This window comes from Hyperolius riggenbachi, chromosome 5 (assembly GCF_040937935.1).
Source record: "Hyperolius riggenbachi isolate aHypRig1 chromosome 5, aHypRig1.pri, whole genome shotgun sequence".
Lineage (NCBI taxonomy): Eukaryota > Metazoa > Chordata > Amphibia > Anura > Hyperoliidae > Hyperolius > Hyperolius riggenbachi.
In genome coordinates this window covers 144,067,250-144,087,332 of record NC_090650.1, presented here as the reverse complement: position 1 = coordinate 144,087,332, position 20,083 = coordinate 144,067,250, and the positions used below count along the sequence as shown (strand labels likewise).

Sequence of the window (20,083 nt, the reverse complement as noted above, 5' to 3'; positions counted from 1 at the left end):
AACACTATTAGGGCACATTTTCAGAGCTGCAAAAAGAAAAGAATTTACTCACCTGGCACTGGCAGAAGTCTTCTCTCCCCGTCTCCTCTCCTGGCCGGCTCCTCAGGCACGCAGTTCCCACGGAGCTCCCTCCCTCCTCCAATCTCCCGCGCTGATTGAATCAGGGCTACGGGAAGATGGCCACCCGAAGCCCTGTACTGGAGACATAGTCTCCAGAGCAGGGCTTCGGCGGCGGCAATCTTCCCGTAGCCCTGCCCTACTCTGCTCTGCCAGCCCCGCGGGTCTGCGGGAAAACAGTGACGTCACGCCGACGTCACTGAGCCGCCGAGGCCCCTACGATCTTGAGACCCCAAGCGACCGCTTGGTTCGCTTTATGCCTCGCGGCGCCCCTGCCAGCATCACTACAGTACAGAGCACTTGGGAAGAGGGTAGAGAGGATGGGAGCTGCGCATTATACACAAGAGCCTGCTGCACATTGAATAGGGACTGTCTACAAAACTTTGACTACAAAACTTTGTATGATTCATTATCAGTAGCTAAGCAGATGGAGTCATTAGAACAATTGGGCAGAGAGCAGAATGCATTTTTTCTCTGTGTCCTTAGTTGTTAGTCTCTCAGGACAGGGAAAATACACTTCTCCCCTCATGGGCCCCCCAGTCAAGGCAGTAAATCATAATGTAAGTCAGACCTGCATGTTGCTAGACCAGTAAGACAGGAAATGCATTGCTGACATGCTTATGAAAAAATATAACAACTGGATTTATTCTTGTTGAACTTCCATAGTACGTTTTTCATACTTTTTCCATAGCCCTTTTTTTCCTATACAGATGCTATATACTAAATTCCATATTTTTGCTTGTAATATATATTGAATATACAGTTTACATACGTATATGTAAACTGTAATATCCTGCATAGTTGCTCTGTTCGAGGCAAAAGAGTAGCACTGTGCTGCCATTGCTACACATCCCCCCAAAAAAACATAAAGCCTTATCTGTGAGTGCATGATGAAAAAGACACACACACGCGCACACGCCCGGAATTTTTTTTTTGCAGGGGGCCCGGGGCTTTCTAGGTACGCCCCTGTGTGCAAGCTACCTTGCAGAATACTAGAGATGCTGCTTTATTTGATGAAATCCGCATCTGCCAGTGTCAAGCAATAGACATCCAAAAAGGTAAATAGATGTTCCCAATAGACAAAAAGATGGCTGTAAAAAATATAAAATTTTGTCAGCTGCAAAACCTTGTGTTGTGAGGAGTATCTTTTAAAAGTCTTATAAGAACAGTCAACACCTGTACAAATCTTTAAAGTCAAAGTAAAGAATTGTGGTGATTTAATTCACCAAAGCCAATGACTAAATCAGAGCTATACAGCAATACATGGACGAAGCAGGTAACTTCGCTGCATGGCGCTCGGGGCCAAAACCACTGGTAGCCGCAATGTTATGATGTGCAAGAGTAATTTGGGTATCCGGCGATCGCCAGTCCCCTAATTGCACCTCCCTCTGAGTTGCTACAACTTGGGGGGGGGGGGTAATATTTAACAATGCCAGGGAGTTTTGCGGCAGCAAGGAGAGTTGTCATTAGGCACGCTCTGTGCCCAACTCACCGGCGGCCATACAATATGTACTCATACATGGAGTGAGTAGTACACTTTCAGAGCCTTGAACGCCTTTTTTATTTGCTCTAGTATGGATAGGACATAAGAGATGACCTAAACAAACTGTAACTTGTTAGGAACCTACAACATCCATTCAAAGGCCATGAAAACAAAACTGACTTAGTAGGTTCCCAAAAAAGTCCCCACATCGGAAGTCAACTTCTATGTCCAACTGATTTACTACTTTCTAGAATAATTTTTTATTATTTATTTTTTTCTAGGATAATTTGAGCTTTACCTGTGTGGAGTCACATGCAGTTCCTGTCTTTTTCAATGCAACCAGCTACTTGGAAGTTCACGGAAGGCCAGATGAGGATGTTTTTTCTGTGAGCTTTTACTTTCGCACCTGGAATTCTGATGGTCTTCTTCTTTTCACCACATTTGCTGAAGAACTTGGAAGTGTGGAAATAGACTTAACCGATGGCAAAGTCAGTGTCCACATCAATATGACAAGATCCAAGAAAAATCGCATTGCCATTTCTTCAGGTAGGATACTACAAGTTTAGTGAATTTTCTATGTTCATTTTATGTTTTGCTCACATACAAAATGTAACTTATATTCTTGGAAAACATTGCTTGACAGCAAATGATATACATGTTAGTATAATGCAATAAGTAAATAGAAGCTATTGTGGACCTCTCCAAAACAACATACGCTTAATGTTATTTGAATTATAAGATAAATGAGTATCTTTCAACCTTCATCTTCATGACAGAGGAGTTAGTTTAATCACCTCTGTGCAACCTATGTAGTGTGGATCCCTTTCGGTTCTCAGAAGAGCCTATGGCATACTGGAAGCATGTGCCATACATGAAGTATGTAACATACAGGCATATCATGCATTGTACAGAAATCAACGATGTTAAAAGCTTCAAATCACTGATAGTGCTCCTTATACAAGTTAGACTAGAGACAGAGCTGTGTCACAACAAATTACATTGAGTTACATTTATATCATGTAAATGGTATTGCATGTGGACAAAGGTGGACAACAGGGAAGTAAATTGTGGGTTTGACAGATGACCCTGGTGACATCAGCGAGAGTTGAAAAATATGTTGGCCACAGTTCCTGTGCTTTGATATTTTGCTCTCCACCCTCAGCCTCTAGTTGCCATGAGTGGTGTAGCTTCTTCAAATTTGGAACCTTGTTCTGAATTCTCCCAAGCAGAACCTGCATGCAGGGACAGCAGCAGAGGGGTGTTAACTCACCTTTGTTGCCACCTTTGGCCACTGCGCTCCATGTCTCATTTCACATTATTCCAATACTTGCTCCTTCTGGCTTTGAAAGAGGAAGTACACGAGAGTTGAAGCACAGCATGGAACACATCGGCTAGAGGTGGAGAAAAGGGTGAGTTTACAACCCTGCTGCTGTTACCGCATGCAGGTTCTGATCATAAGAATTCAGGACAAGGTTCTGTATTTGAAGAAGCTAAATGCTACAACACTAGCCATAAGCTTAAACTACCAATAAGATGTTGAAACCCTGTGATGTCTTTCCTGTTGTGTCTTTTGTGATTTCCTTCTATGCATGGATGGCATCAATCTTGCATAAGGAACAAGGCATTAACCACTTGCTGATCGCCTTAAGCCGATGGGCGGTGGCAAGGGCTGGGCCCAAATGACCGCAATACGCCCATCGGCGCCGGTGGCAGCAGGCGTGGCTGTGCGGCGATCGCGTCATTTGTGACGCGATCAGCAGCCGGCGACAGGCTCCGCCCCCCTCGCACTGTAGCTCGCCGGCCGTTCGGAAGCTCCGGCGGGTTACTAACTAATGTATACAAAGCGTATTATACAGGCTGCCTCCTGCACTGGTGGTCCCAGTGATCGAGGGACCACCAGGGCAGGCTGAAGCCATGCCTGCCCACCCCTCAGACCCCTGTTTGCACCCAATCACCCCCCTAATCACCCATCAATCACTCCCTGTCACTATCTGTCAGCGCTATTTTTTTCATTAGCCCCTAAACTGCCCCCTGGGGGCTCCTGATCACCCCCCTCCACACTCTCAGTATAGCATTGTTGTGCCACACTTACTTTTGTCTTAGAAATCTAATCTTAAGATCACCAGTTAGATGAACCATGGAGACATTATATTTGGCATATAGGTGGAGTGCTATAGGTAGTGTTTAAGGGGCTTTGAGTTTTCAAGATTATGGTTATTGTCATTACTATTTTCTCTTAATGGGAATAAAGTACATAGTGTGTTAATATTGTGAATATTTTGTGAATATCATAATTTGAATTGGAAAATTGACCTTATTTTTTCTTTCATTGGCAAACTACGTATATCCTGGTTATATAGTAGCTCAATGTCCCTAGTAGGTTGGGATTTTATAGAAAGCCCTGGACTATTGTCACAAGTTCCTAACTGCCCAACCCTTATTAAAAGCAAAAATGTATATTTCCCACCCTGAACACACCCAGAAATTTTCCATGTCCTGTGAAAACAGAAATATGTCTTTATATAATGTTAACACTCATGTTTCTATGCTAATCTGGGATCTCAAATGCATGTATTTAGCTATTGAATTGTTTGCTTTTAGTAAAATACCCCATTAATCACAGATCTTTATCATAACAGTATCCCAGTTATTTAATCTTTATAAAGTGTGCAATCTCCTTATGCAGGCCATACACTGGCTCGATTCACGGCCGTTTCGACAGCAGATCCGATCCTGGGATCGGATCTGCTGCCAATCGCTTGCGCTAAACGCACCCGCCGATCCGATTTCCTCCCGAAATCAGATCGGTCCGTCGATCGCGCCGTGCGGGAAATTACCCTCGATCGCCCGGCGGTAGGAGCGCGTCGCTTGCGGCGTACGATTCGGGCCCGATCCGAGCATGTATACATTACCTGAAGCTGGCTCCGGGGTCCTCTTCTCCTCGCTGCACCGCATTTCCGCATGTCCCAGTGTACGCTTATACTTCCTGTGGCACTCCGGTGACCAGGAAGTTGAAATAGAGGGCGCTCTATTTGAACTTCCTGGTCACGGAGTAACACAGGAAGCGTCGGGATGGAGCAAGAACAGCGGTGCGGTGCAGTGCGGAGAAGACGCCCGGGAGCCAGCCTCAGGTAATGTATACGGGGGGGGTACAGGCGGCAGGAGCAGCTGAACAGATTGTGATCGGTTTCAGGCTGAAATCGATTCACAATCTGTTTGCAGTAAAGGCAGCCATACGATCCCTATCTGATCAGATTCGATCAGATAGGGATCTGTCAGCTGGTCGATCTAATGGCACATCGACCAGTGTATGGCCACCTTTATACTAATTTCTGTCTTTCAGCTTCTTGCAAGACATCCTCGCAAATTATATTAGATAGCAGAGATTAGGGTGCAGTCAGACCATCAACAATCCTTTCCCTGTGATATCTTGTCCTTTGCAATCACACTTGCTCTAAATGCCTTAGTGTGTGTCTGTGTGTGTTATCAGTGAAGAAGAGGAGAACATTTACAGGTAGATATTGGTAGCTCAAACACCAGCCCTGTCTATTCCCATTGGAAACAGAATGTACCTGAAAACACTTTAAAATATTATATATTTCAGGTGTTTATTATATTTAATATACAACATATATATAGTATTATACTACAGTATATAGTGCCAATGTCTTTGGTGAGGATCTACAAATAACTATTTTACAAAGATGTTACTTAGACAAACTAGGCTAATGCAAATCATAACACGCTGCATAGCACATCTTGTACTAAGTCAGGCACATCCAAAGTCCGGCCCGGGGGGCCAAATGCAGCCCATCGTGCCATTTCTGGTGGCCTCCAAAGTTATCTATACTTGGTAATTAATGCGGCATGTGGGCCATAGCTGCCGTGCCACATGCAGGGGCCAGCAGCTGTAACAGGCACTGATTAGCAGCTGCCTCTGTGCCAGCAGCAGTGACAGCCACTGATTAGCAGCTGCCACTGTGCTAACTGCACACAGTATATGGGTTATTTACCATGGAAATGTTTTAGCAAAAATGTCACAGGCATAGTGTACCTAAAAGCAATCAGCAAAAAGTGTGTTTAATTTCGCTGGTTCGGCCCCCTGGCACTCTCAAGAATGGCAATATCTCCATTGGCTTAAAAAGTTTAGCCATCACTCTACTACACATGAATGGTTCAGTCAGTCAGTCAGTCAGAAATACAGCAATTCTGTGAGACAATAGGACAGAAATGCTTGGCCATTGGAGCAGACGTGCAGCTTAGTGGGATTGTAATCAGCAAAATTGTCATTTCGCTAAATTTCACATACATTTTTGCAATTACACCTAAACATAATTATTATTTGCAAACTAATTTGATTTTATAGCCATTTGTAATTTCGCATAAAAATTTGCGTAATTTTTGCTAAATTGTGCTTAATTTTGTGGACGTTAATAGCAATACCTGCATACATGCTATTGACACCAAAATTGCTGGGAATAGTGGATACAAGGGCTAAAAAGAATTTTCCAAAAACACCATATAGTTTTTGAGAAAAAATATTTTTTAAACTTTGGAAAATGACAGTTTAAAATCCATTTATTTTTTTTTTGCATTTTTTAAATTCATTTTCTCATAAACGACAATGTCTTTTTGAAAAATTATTTTTCGGCCTTGTTCCTAATATTCTCCTTAAAGGGAACCTCAGCTGAGAAGGATATGCATTTTCCCTTTTACAATAATACCAGTTGCCTGACTCTCCTGCTGATCCTGTGTCTCTAATACTTTCAGCCACAGCCCCTGAACAAGCATGCAGATCAGGTGCTCTGACTGAAGTCAGACTGGATTAGCTGCATGCTTGTTTCTGGTGTGTGGTTCAGCCACTAATGCAGCTAAAGAGATCAGCAGGACTTACAAGAAACTGGTTTTGTTTAACCATTTAAGGACCGCAGTGATTGAAATCTACGCCCTGTTTTGGTGGGCTCTTGGCTGGCAGGGCGTAGATTTCAATCACTTTCCGCAGCGCGCATCGGCCGTTTCCGCCGCTACCCGCCGATCGTGCCGCTCAAACCCGACGATTCTCGCCGCATCTCACAGGCTCTGCCTGTCTCTATGACGGCAGAGTCATGTGAGCCGGTCAGGAGCCGATTTCATTGGCTCCTGGCCCTGTCTTTCAATGTAAGCTGTTCCCATTGGCTCACATTGAAAAACAAGGTCAGGAGCCAATGAAAGCGGCTCCTGACCGGCTCACATGACTCTGCCGTCACAGAGACAGGCAGAGTCTATGTCCTGGGGGTCCTGGCGAGCGGCGATGACGTCGGTTGCGACGGGTATGTGCTGCGATTCATCTGGATTCTGTCGGGATTGGACCAGCGGTCTCTGGTCCTTAAGTGCCCAGAGACCGCTGGTCCTTAAGTGGTTAAAAGGAAGCATCCATATCCCTCTCAGTTATGGTTCCCTTTAACAAATGTACCAATATTGGTAGCAATAGCTTTGCTATTAACCGGTAAAGTTGGCATGAAATGTAATGAAATTGCGTGAAAATTATGTGAAAAAGTATGCGAAATTATGAAATACTACTATTACATACAAAATCAATTACGATTTTCCCTGAAATTTCGCATTACGATTACGATGCATAAATGCGAATTTTGATGCAAAATTTCGGCCCCCCACTGGTACAGCTATAAATTATTAGGCCCCTAAGCAAAACCATGATCCATTCTCCTTCCTTACCTCTCCCCAACCCCCACATAGTGATAGAACAGTTGCAGCCAGCCACCACAACCCTTCTTTCCCCCAATAGCAAGTTCTCTCATGACCTCCCCACATAGAAAGTATCTCTAATATTGCCCTTATTAACCTCCCTGGCGGTATGATTATTTTCAGATTTCAGGGCCTTTTCTGAACATTTCAAACCCTAAAATCAGGAAACAATTATGCTGCCAGGGAGCCAGCAGAAGCCCCAGCACTCACTCACCTAACTGGGCTCCAGTGCTGCAGTTTTACCTCCATCCTCCAGTGGTGCTGTAACACTTTGGTGAGATCAATGACGGCAATCTCACCAGAGTGACTCAGAGCCTCTAAGAACAGGAAATAGAACAGGTACAGAAGTCTGGATCCCCCGGGAGGTGTGTAAAAGCCCCCGCTGCCCTCCATTTACTTTTATTAAGCCGAGCTCAGCTCGGGATTACCGCCAGGGAGGTTGACAAGTGCTTCTGTCAATAGCAAGTGTAACCACCATTCACCCATAACAAGTACTGCAATCCCCACATAATAATTCTGGTCATACCCCCTTTCCTTCACTTACAATATCTGCAACCATTCTCCTTTTTAATTGATATGGCCAATAATCCTGTATCTATAATATGTGCAATTTCCACTTCTCCATAACAACCATGACCACTGGCAACCAGCCTACCTCCATTGTAAGTGCTACCATGATTCTTTCCACCTTATAACAAGTGTGGGCACCTTCCATTCCATAACATAACAGCTGCTACTTGGGAGTGGGGTGGAGGTGGGTGGGAGAGGGGCTTTTGAATTGGAAGTAGAGATGGAAGAAGTTGACTCCACCCTAGTTCTGGGCCTGTCTGTTTATGCAGATTTGGGTGAGGGGGGGCAGAACAGGTTGGTTGATTCCCCTGTACTCCCAGTAGTTATGCTTCTTTCTTTAAGTTCAAGCAGTTTTATTTAGTTCTCCTATTGTAGTGGTGGTGATGGGAATAGATAATGTGAGTAATTATGCATGAGTTGTCTTCATTGGGTAGAAGGAAATGCCTGTATTTATAAGAGGAGTGTGTATAGGGTCAGGGTCATTATAATTCATAACAAAATGCTATGCGACTATGAAGGAAAGGTATGCACAACCAAAATCATGTGACTACTCAGGGAATATCCACATAAATTCTGCCTTCATTGATATCAAAAAGTGAGCTACACAAAAGGTGGGCCCTAATGCCCTAAAAACAATTAAAACACCTGTGGAGCGCTCCCAAGCATAACTCAATGCACCTCAATCAAACCTCACCCACTCACACTGGTACCGGTAACAACAAATTTTGGATTTTTTTCAGAGTGCAGGGGAGGGAGAGAGGGATGTTACTGCCAGGGCTCACTGCTTGTAATGATGCTATCAGCAGGGGGACAATTGTACATGCAGGGTTAATGGCAGCCAAGCAAATTGTCCAACAGATCATCCATAACCGCTGGTATTCTCACCACTCCGGTGTACGACCATCAGGTCCCATCATGGCTTTGCTTTTAAGCATAACCATCCTCTGCCTCCTGCTTGCCGCTACACTGCTCATCCCGAACAGTAAATTCAATGGGGAATAGTAGCTGCCCAGGACTCAATGTGTCTACACCGCTGCTCAGCGTCAATGTGCGCTCAACACAGAATAGAAGATGGCCCCACCCATCGGCGCGTTGCGCCCGCCCACCGCGAGCTTCGTCAGGATGATGGGATTTACTGCTATATGCATCCCTACCTCCTACTTGGCACCAGTGGTGGCGATAGACCCCTAGTCCATAACCTTTGGAAAAGGGTGCTTTGGGAAGCTGGGGAGGCTTTACCACTTAGCCTTTGCAGTTACACAGTTACATAGTTATTTGGGTTGAAAAAAGGCATATGTCCATCGATTTTAACCAGAAAAGTACACCAGCCTGCACCTTCACACTTCCCTGTTGATCTAGATGAAGGCAAAAAAACCCTTACAAGGCATGGTCCAATTAGCCCCAAAAGGAAAAAATTCCTTCCAGACTCCAGGTGGCAATCAGATAAAATCCCTGGATCAACACCATCGGGCATTACCTAGTAATTATAGCCATGGATGTATTTCAACGCAAGGAAAGCATCTAAGCCCCCTTTAAATGCAGATATAGAATTTGCCATTAGAGATGGCCCGAACTGCCGCTTTCATGTGCGCGAACCTCGAAAAAATTCACGAACACGTGAACTTGGCGAACCGCAAAAGACTTCAATGGACAGGTGAATTTCAAAAACTACAGAAATTGTTTCTGGCCTCAAAAGTAATGGAAAAGTGGTTTTAAGGGGTCTAACACCTGGAGGTGGGAATGGCAGAGTGGGATACATGCTAAATTACCCTGGGAAAATTACGTATTTGACGCAGAGCAGGGTTACAATCCCTGAAGGGCAGAAATCACATTGCATTGCTAAATTGGAAGCATAAAGTGCTTTAAAACATCTTGTGTGTGTATACATCGATCAGGTAGTGTAAGTAGTGTACTGCTTCACACTGACAGACCAAGCTCACTGTTTAATGCACCGTCGCAAACAGCCTCAAAGGCTGTTTATATTTATGTGCTGCTTTTATTAATGTGTGTTTGCAGGTTGCAGATGGCATTGCTGGTATCAGAGGCACACAAAAAAAATGCCACACTGGTGATCTTTGGAATATCTGCATTCGGGTGGTGGCAACACCAGGCCGGATAACCCCAAGTGTATCACTAAATGCATCATGTGTGATTAACTCCTCTGACACATCAAGTGGAGAAGCTGGGTTGCTAGTGGTAGTAGTGTTAAGTTTTTGTGTGAAACCAGAAGCTGAGCAGGAGGCCTACGGTGCATCAAGGAGGTTCTGTGTGCAAGCTGTAGAAGATGTGGTGTGCTGTTTAATCCAGTCAACCACGTCCTCACAAAATCACGCCAGCACGACCTCGAAAATACCTGCGAGGTGGCCTGCCTCTGCCTGTTATTTTTCCCATATTGGGGGTATGCAGTACTACTAACAATATTCAATAGTGGTAGACAGTGTGTGTAATCACAAAGAGGTACTCAATCCGTGTCAAATACACAGCAGCTGCGTGTGTGTGTGTGTGTGTGTGTGTGTGTGTGTGTGTGTGTGTGTGTGTGTGTGTGTGTGACTGTGTACTTTAACACACACAGAGAGATATCCTCTGGTCTAATACAGTGTGCAGTCACACAGATGCAGTGAAAATATATATACTCGTCTAATACAGTGTGCAGTCACACAGATGCAGTGGAAAGATATGCACTGGTCTAAGACAGTGTGCAGTAACACAGATGCAGTGGTAAGATATGCACTGATCTAATACAGTGTGCAGGCAGTCAGTGGGACTACAAATACCAAGCAGCCACCAGCAACCGTCTGTGGGCTGTATCTGTGTAGTGTCACCCACAAATAGAGCTATGCTTTAGTAAGTTAAATCACACAAATAGAGTGGGAAGAAATGCACTGGTGGTAATACAGTATGTCAGGAAGCAAGGGCCAGTGGCGACAGGGCTGAATCTATGCGTCTGTGACACACACACACACACACACACACACACACACACACACACACACACACACACACACACACACACACACACACACATTTATACATGTTAATTAGATCTCCCCTAAGGCAACTTTTCTCCAGACTAAATAAACACAGTTATCTAACCTTTCTTGGTAAGTGAGACCTTCCATCCCTCATATCAATGTGTTGCTCATCTCTAAACCTGCTCTAAAACTGCAATATCCTTCCTGTAATGTGGTGCCTAGAACTGAATTCCATATTCCAGGTGTGGCTTTACTAGAGAGTTGAACAGGGGCAATGTTATGCTAGCATCACAAGTTTTTATTTCCCTTTTAATGCATGCAACATTTTATTTGCTTTAGCTGCAGCGGCTTGGCATTGAATGTAATTATTTAACTTGTTTTCAATAAGTACTCCTAAGTCCTTCAAGTTTGATGTCCCCATCTGTATCCCGTTTATCTTATATAGTGCTAGACCATTGGAATCACCAAAATGCATGACTTTACATTTTTTCAACACTGAATTTCATCTGCCATGTATGTGCCCATATAGCCTTCCTATCCAGATCCTGTTGCAATATGTCATTATCCTCCTGAGACTTGATGATTCTGCACAATTTTGTTTCATCTGCAAAAATAGCATCATTGCTTTCTACTGCTTCTACTACCTTAATAATAAATAAAGTTGAAGTGCACTGGACCCAGTACTGACCCCTGTGGGACCCCACTGCTAACAGTCACCCATTTTGAATAAGATCCATTGACCACAATTTTTTTTCTGTCCACTAGCCAGTTTCCTATCCATGCACACAGACTCTTTCCCAGAGTTGCCTCTAATCCGACAGACAATGCAGATTGGTATTAATCAGGGGGCAACGTTCCATGCTTGTGGATTACTACTGGGAAATACCAGCTTGCATAGGAAACAACGGTTTCAAAATGCTTGGTAGGGAGGACCACACGCTGTTAGCTTTATCTAGTTTGTATCTTCTCCCAGAGAGTCATCTGCTATCAGCTGTAGTGTGTCCCCTTATTGAACTCTTAGTTCTCCTGGCAGAGATAAGATACTGGGACTGACTCGCTGGGAGAAGATACAAACTATTCTGCACAGAGGCCGGGTCTGGTTGCTGGGCAACTATGTAAACACATGACAAAGTCACTGAATAGTTGCCGGCATCTGCACTTAGCCGTTCCTGCAGGGAGGAGAAGGAGGGGGCTCCTTTCTCTGTGAGTGAATACAAGAAGCATATACATAGAAGATCAGACGTTATCCCTGTAACTGAAACTCCTAACAGCAATGGATTACACAACTGAAAACTACGTAGGCAGGAGTTCTGTTTGTGAAATGCAAGTAAAAAAAACACCCCTATCAAATGGATTAGCCTCCCAATCCGTCAATCGTCACTGTTTATATTACATGTTGTATTGAGGAAAGCATTCATTTTTTTGAAAAACTTTTTGCACTATTTTAGAAGGATGTTTAATATTTTATGCATAAACCACTTTTTATTTTTTTCATCATTCGCGAAAGAACCCCTTTAATGTGTTTTTATGTACCGGTATGTGCTTTCACTTTACATTTAAAAAGTTTTACCAACAGTCATTAAAAACAGTATTGTTTTACATGTAGTAGATGCTAATTAAATAAAAACTGCCACCATTCATCTCCCATCATTTGAAAACCTTTTTGCTGCAAAACTTTACTTTTATTTATTTTTTCTAAAGTCTTTTTGACCTTTTTTTTTACTGGTGACCCTGAAATACAAAGAATATTTATTTCTATTAACAGGATTTGCAATTAATGTGAAAAACTGGTGCCAAAAACTTCAATGCAAAATACTTAGAATTGATAAAACTCTGTATTAACCCTCCTGTCGGTAACCCTGACCTGAGCTTGGGGTAGGAAATACATGCTACTAATGGTAACCCTGAGCTCAGGTCGGGGTAGCTAAATATAGCTGTGTGCGCTGTGCAGAAGTCCCGCGTGCCGATCGGCGCTGCTCAGCGGGACTCCTGCATCTGTCCCCCGCAATGTGGCATGTGTCTTTGGATGCCAGGATCCCCAGATCCCCTGTAATCTGGCGGGGACCCGGCGGCCATGTGATCGGGGGTAGTGGTGGCTGGCGGAGGCGGCAAATACCTGCTGTGCGGAAGTCCCTAGCGCGATCGGTGCTCCCCAGGGACTCCTGCCTGGCTCCCCCAGCAGCATCGGCTCTCCCCTCTTCTTCTGCGGCTCTCCCCGCTTCTTCTGCACGGAATTCCAGCCTCCGGGTCCCCTCTCGCCCCAGAATTCTCCTGGGGACCCGGCGGCCAATCACAGCTCAGCGGCGTGACGTCGGGCGGCGTGACGTCATGGGGGAGGGCAGGAAATTCGAAAATGCTAATTTTTCATTGGCCCTAAAGTGCATTGTATTGGATATACATGCATGAATTACATGTGTATCCAATACACTGTTGCCACTTGCATCCCTGCTGTGAGCTGTGAGCTGCTTTGATCTGCTTTGATCTTTGTGATCTGCTGGATTTTTTGGATTTCTGTGTACCGACCTCTGCCTGAACTTTGACCTACGCTCTTTGCCTGCTGATTCTGACCGATATTGGATTTCCGTGTACCGACCTCTGCCTGAACTTTGACCTACGCTCTTTGCCTGCTGATTCTGCCCAATTTAGATTTCTGTGTACCGACCTCTGCCTGGATTTCGACTACTCTGCCTGCCGCCTGTACTGACCTCTGCCTGGATTTTTACTACGCTCTTCTCCTGCCACCTGCCCGTCACCTGCTATGGCGTCATGTGCCACCGGATACATCTGGAACAGCGTACTGTACACCGGGAAAGGGACACAGTTCAACCCTGCATTCAGCAATTACGGGCTGGCGACTTCATCCGTGCTGTCCTTGGTGGAGCCACTTTTGAATAAGGGGTATTGTTTGAAGACGGACAATTTTTATAGTTCACCTGAACTGTTTCAGTTTCTCATCAGGAACAAAACCGACGCCTACGGCACCGTTCGTCCTAACCAGCGAGAAATGCCTACTGCCTTCGCCAAGCAAAAGCTGAAATCTGGGGACATTGTGGCTTGGCAGAAGGGAAAAATGTTGGCACTCTGCTGGCGTGACAAGAGGGACGTGTGTGCGCTCAGCACTGTCCACGATGCATCCTCTGTCACCACCAGAACGCGAGGAGGGAAAGTCCTGGACAAGCCGCAAGTCATCCTGGACTACAACCATACAATGGGTGGGGTGGACCGAGCTGACCAGGCGATGACATACTACCCCGCAGTGCGGAAACAGCAGAAAAAGTACTATAAAAAATGTTTTTGTCATCTGCTGGAACAGGCATTGTGGAATGCATTCACCTTGCAAAAGCAATGCAGTGAAAGGCCAGGATCACATGCTGACTTCATATGGAAACTGTGTGAAACCATATGCCTGAAGTACCCAACTTCATCATCAGATGTGCAAGTTGGGCGCCGTGCATCATATGTGGTCAATCCGGAGCGCCTCACTGGCCGCCACTTTTCTGAATACATCCCACCCACTCCAAAAAAAGCGACACCAACAAGAATGTGTGTTGTTTGCTGCAGCAAGATGGATAGCAAGGGTAAGAAAGTCCGCAAAGAAACCCATTTTTACTGCCCGGACTGTGATGTCGGCCTGTGTCCCGTTCCATGTTTTAAGATTTACCACACACGGGAGGTGTACTAGGGATATACTGTACTAATTATTGTATATACTGTACTGATTATTGTGTATATATAATCTGCTGCTTATTTGTATAGTTTTGCTATTATTTCAGTTTATTGATACATTTATTTTTTTCAGCAAATTTGTGTTCCAGTCTTTTATTTATATGTAAAATGTCTACCATGCTTTTATTCTGACATTTTGGTGAGTTATAACTTTTGAATCGGAGGCCCTAAAATTCTTGAAAACAATGTACCCCTTTTGACCCCTAATTCCAGACATAAATGAACCGTCAGGAGGGTTAAGTTAGAGATTGGTATGAAAGGACAGGTTTCTGATGGAATTAGAATTTGGTAATTCTGGTCATCCCTACTGTCCAATGCTACAGGAAGTATTTGCTTTCTTAAACTAGTCTTCCTGACTAAAGCTATTCAAATTGGAGGATTTCTAGAAAGAGCTATCCCATGTGATCTATTATAGTTTTTGTTATTCAGAAGGGTGGCTTTGGAACTCTGCTTTTCTTAGATGGTATTTTTGTGGGTCTTGGATTGCGTTCCATGGAGTTTTTATGAAATCTTTAATTTGGCACTGTATTCCTTGAGCTCTTTTCTCCACTCATTTAACATATCATTGTTAATCCTAAGGCTCAAGGCCCTGCCGTTCTATATGTCCTGTCATCTGCAACTGTTCTAGAACTGTGAGAGATGGATATCTTTTTGTCACATAAATCTGTGTCAAGTACATCTACCAGCTGCCACAAGGCAGCACAGAGCCCTTGGGAAATGGGAATCTTTTGTGAGTGTCATATTGTCATAAGCAAATCAGTTCACATATATATCATACCTTGTATGAAGGTTAAGTTCCATGTAAATAAAGTTAATAGGTTACATAACTATTAAAATACCCTTATTTCACTTTTAAGTATAACATATTTCAGCCTTTTTATTGATCATTTTAGCATTCTATCGTATTATTGGCATGCATTTTCATTAGATGTTATTTACATGTAGCATTCAATATGTATTGTAAGACAACAGATAAAAAGACTTACAACCAATTAATGGGACTTTCAGTGAGAGGAATTTCTAAAAATCATTCCAAAAGAAATCCCACTCATAAAAAAATCTAAATTTTATTTAAACAGTGCAACATTGAACATGCAACTCCAGATAAGCAGTGTTGCTTGCAAATTTTCACCAGTCATTTTTGCATTGAAAATCCCGTTTTCGCTGTCGCTGAATGTTCTCCAAAATTAGCTTAAATTTTCACATTTTTGCCCAATAGCGAAATTTAAAGGGAAAGTGCCATATTTTCGCCCAAATACTACATTTGTAAAACAACTGCTATATTTGACATGTGTTTAGTATGAAAATTCGAAAATTGATAGGAAGTAATGTCTTCTTTCCCCATATTAGGTCTCCCATGATTCTTAGCTGCAGAATTGACTGAAGAACCATATAACTACAACCAATCAGACAACAGACAGCCCCATGAGAGGACTAGCTCTCTGACACACCAGCCTGCCTCTGTTGGGAAAAGTTAGTGGATGTGATAGGAGTAGTATTTGCAGTCTACTGTGTGTTTGTGGTTTGAAAATCTCCACAAATGCAAGCTACAGCAGGTTGGATTGTAGTTGTATTCTAAAACAAAAGTCTTTTTTAAAGGAGAACTGTAGTGAGAGGTATATTGAGGCTGCCAAATTTATTTCCATTCAAGCAATACCAGTTGCTCAGCTGTCCTGCAGATCAATGTGGCTGCAGTAGTGTCTGAATCACACTAGAAACATACATACAGCTAATCTTGTCAGATCTGAAAATAATGTCAGAAACACTTGATCTGCTGCATGCTTGTTCCGGGTCTATGGCTAAAAGTATTAGAGGCAGAGAATTAGCAAAATACCCAGGCAACTGGTATTGTTTCAAAGGAAATAAATATCACAGCCTCCATATTCTTCTTGCTACAGTTGTCCTTTAAAGGACAACTGTATTGAGAGGTATATGGAGGTTGCCATATTTATTTCCTTTTAAGCAATACCAGTTCCCTGGCTATCTTGCTGATCCTCTACCATTAATACTTTAAGTCATAGACCCTGAACAAGCATGCAGCAGATCAGGTGTTTCTGATATTTGTGTCAGATTTCTGACAAGATTAGCTGCATGCATGTTTCTGGTTTGATTCAAATACTACTGCAGCCAAATAGACCAGCAGGTCTGCCAAGCAGCTAGTTTTGTTTAAAAAGAAATACATTTGGCAGCCTCCATCCCCCCCACCCCCACCCCCACCACCACCACTGGCCACTGTCATTTTATTAGATATGTACACTGCCTGCTTCTCCTGACTTATGGGGGTGATGGACACTTTGCTCGAGCTGCTGCTCCCCCCACCACTGTCATTTTATGGGATGTGTACGTTGCCTGCTACTTCTGGACCTGACTTATGGGGGTGATGGTCTCTCTGACCGAGCCGCTGCTCCACCCGCCACTGTCATTTTATGGGATATGTACACTGCCTGCTTCTCCTGACTTATGGGGGTGATGGTCACTCTGACCGAGCTGCTGCTCCCCTCTGCCACTGTAATAATACTGACATGTGCACTTCATATAATAATTGTTTTTTATTCAAATCACTATGTATATTGAGGCGTTTAACAAAAAAAAAAAACATAAATGTGTACTTTTTTCCTATCATAACTTTAAAATTGATTTTCTCCAACACCATAAGGTCTTTTTGAAAAATAGTTTTTTCCCCTTATACCCACTTTTCTCCTTAGCATACTCTGCTAATTTGGTGATTCTAGCTTGTAAGGGGGCTTTGCAATTTACCGCGAAAATCACGGACATTAAGCGAAAATAAATGCTAAAATATTTGGGCGAATTTTTGCTTGTCGAAGCGAGGCACGGAGGCAGACTGTCACATGAAAAAAAGTGTAATTTGATTGATTATTTGATAACAAATAACTAAAGCCTCGCACACATGCTAGACGTTAGTTGGTTGAGGCGGCTGATAACGACCACCTCAGATGACAATCAGGCATGTGTATGGCAGCCAGCAAACCCTGACCCCCAACCTGCGACCATTCAGCTGGGCAGATCTACACAACCCCAGCGATGCTAATCCCTTTGTTCACACTGCTCCCATCAGCAGTGTGATGTCAAGCGTGTACCGCTTGTTGTCCCTTCGCCGTCCCCCGCATAGCAACACAGTGTGTCATCAACTACAAAGCTGACATGCGTGTGTGTAGAGCCCAGCCATGTCACCCAAGGGGATCAGGTTCTGATCCCTGATGGGTGACACCCATCAAAGGTACGCACCTTAACACAATGGGCTTGATTCACAAAAGCATGATGACTCAGTTATCATGCCTAAAAGCTTTGAAAACTAGGGTGCTAATTAGTTAGCAAGTGCAAACTACTTAGCACCGTAGTTAGCAAGTGCAAACTATTAAGCACCGTAGTTTGCACGTGCAAACTACTTAGCACCCTAGTTAGCTCATGCAAACTACTTAGCACCCTAGTTAGCACATGCAAAGCATGTTAGCACGTGCAAGGTGGCTTTTCACTGGCGTGCTAACACTTTGCACGCTTTAGTGAATCAAGCCCAATAAATGACTAACACATTGACTTATAAATGACAACACTTTGACTGGTGTTGGTGGAAATACAATAAATCATTAAAGGTGTAGGTGCCATCTAATTATCTGTTAAATGATTTCACATAAAATAATTGATCCTTCTATTGGGTGGTTAATCAGATTACAATATGTATAGCCACCTAAAAGGAGCAATTCCATTGAGCACAAAGTGGTGAAGGTTTTGTGTGTATATTTATTGCTCAAACCACCGCTGCAGTCCTCCAAGTTTAGTAAGATCATTGCACATCTTGCTAAGCTTGAATATGTGTACTGAGTCTGGTGTAGACTCATCTAAATATTTGCCGTGGCTTTGACTGGAAATAAATAATAATAAACTAACTGTCTCCAATTCTCTAGTTGATCAAATTATAGAAAACACCACAGGTGACAGAATAATTTATTTGAGGTCTTTTGCACCAAGGAGTATCACAGTAAGAACCAGAATCATTTTACATACTGAAAACTGGATTATTATTGTCAGATTAGATTTAAACTCAGAATTCATCATGTATATGAACATATTTACAGAATAGTGACAGGCGACATATATTTTCAAAGGCTTCACTGAATTATACATTTCCCATTTCTGCTGTATTCAGTTTGTTTAAACATTTAAATATGATGTGACAAACTGACGTATAGTTCTGTGCATACAGCACAGTCCATGGACCAGCTAGAAATGAATTTGTCAGGCAGTTAATATATTTTTAGCAAATAAGCTGGTTACAGATGATACAGCATGTGGTTAGCCTATCTCTACCCTAAACATATTCCCTATTACAGTAGACTTGGTGGCAGGAATGTGTCCATAACTGGCTCCTCTATGTCTTCTGCTATACTGCCAACAAATGTACTCTTCCCTCTAAGACAAGCAAAAGACTTGGCTGCAAGTCTCAGCCACCTCAGTGTTCTTTGTGTTCTGCTTATTCCTATGCATAGAAAGATCTACAGGATGGTTTATAAAAAATGGAGGACCCAACAAATTTTCATTTTTATTTCATTAAAGGGACTCCGAGCTCTAATTAAAATCAAAACCTGAACTTACCTGGGGCTTTCTCCAGCCCACCGTAGGTTGGAGGTCCCTCGACGTCAAACTGGCTCTTCTCCCAGGACCTGGTCAGAAATGGCTCCCCGGGGGCTCCTGGCGACACTGGGCCCAAGTGTCGAGCTCCTCTTCCTGAAAGGTGGTGTCAGTCATCACCACGCCAGCAGCCTCACGTCATCACGGCGGCCAGCGTGACAGTACGGCACATGCGCGATTAAACCGCGCAAGCGCAGTACTGTCATGCTAGCCGCCGTGATGATGCAAGGCGGCCGGCATGGTGACGACTGACGTCATCTTTCAGGAAGAGGAGCCCCAACACTCGGGCCCAGTGTCGCTGGGAGCCGCCAGGGAGCCATTTCTGACCAGGCCCTGGGAGAAGAGCCAGATGGACGTCGAAGGACCTCCCGACCTACAGTGGGCTGGAGAAAGCCCCACGTAAGTTCAGATTTTGATTTTAGTTAGAGCTCGGAGTCCCTTTAATCTCCAAATCAAAATTTTTACAACAGAAGATATATATAAAAAATATAATTAGATGTTGTTCCCTGGTAATCAGGATTTAAAAATGAGCAAATGTATTTATTGTTGTAACAATCCTGCATTCACTTGGGTGGATTAAATGGCCACCACTTTGAAACCATGAGTTGTAGCAGGTAGCCTATTGACTTTCATTTTGGCTGAATACTACAATTTTCTAAAGTAAGTCAAAAAGTGTTAAAAAACAGGTTTAAACTAGCTCCACTGTTTCCCATTATTGCCTATAGCTTTGAAAGTGGTGAACCCCATGGACCCTCATAAAGGGTTGATTAGTTATTATTAATACTTAGTAAACACAGTGATAAAGACTACTGTAAATTACCGT

The 20,083-nt window shown here is 43.5% G+C and overlaps 1 protein-coding gene across 10 annotated transcripts in view; it reads left to right on the top strand.

The window, feature by feature from the left end:
* CNTNAP2 (contactin associated protein 2) overlaps nucleotides 1-20,083 on the top strand; it is a 2,604,396-nt gene that overhangs the window by 1,041,231 nt on the left and 1,543,082 nt on the right. For all 10 annotated transcript variants that reach the window (XM_068236339.1, XM_068236338.1, XM_068236337.1 and 7 more), the window contains one exon: nucleotides 1,882-2,146. In XM_068236339.1, the coding sequence (XP_068092440.1) occupies nucleotides 1,882-2,146 (265 nt within the window). The remainder of the gene's footprint in view (nucleotides 1-1,881; nucleotides 2,147-20,083) is intronic.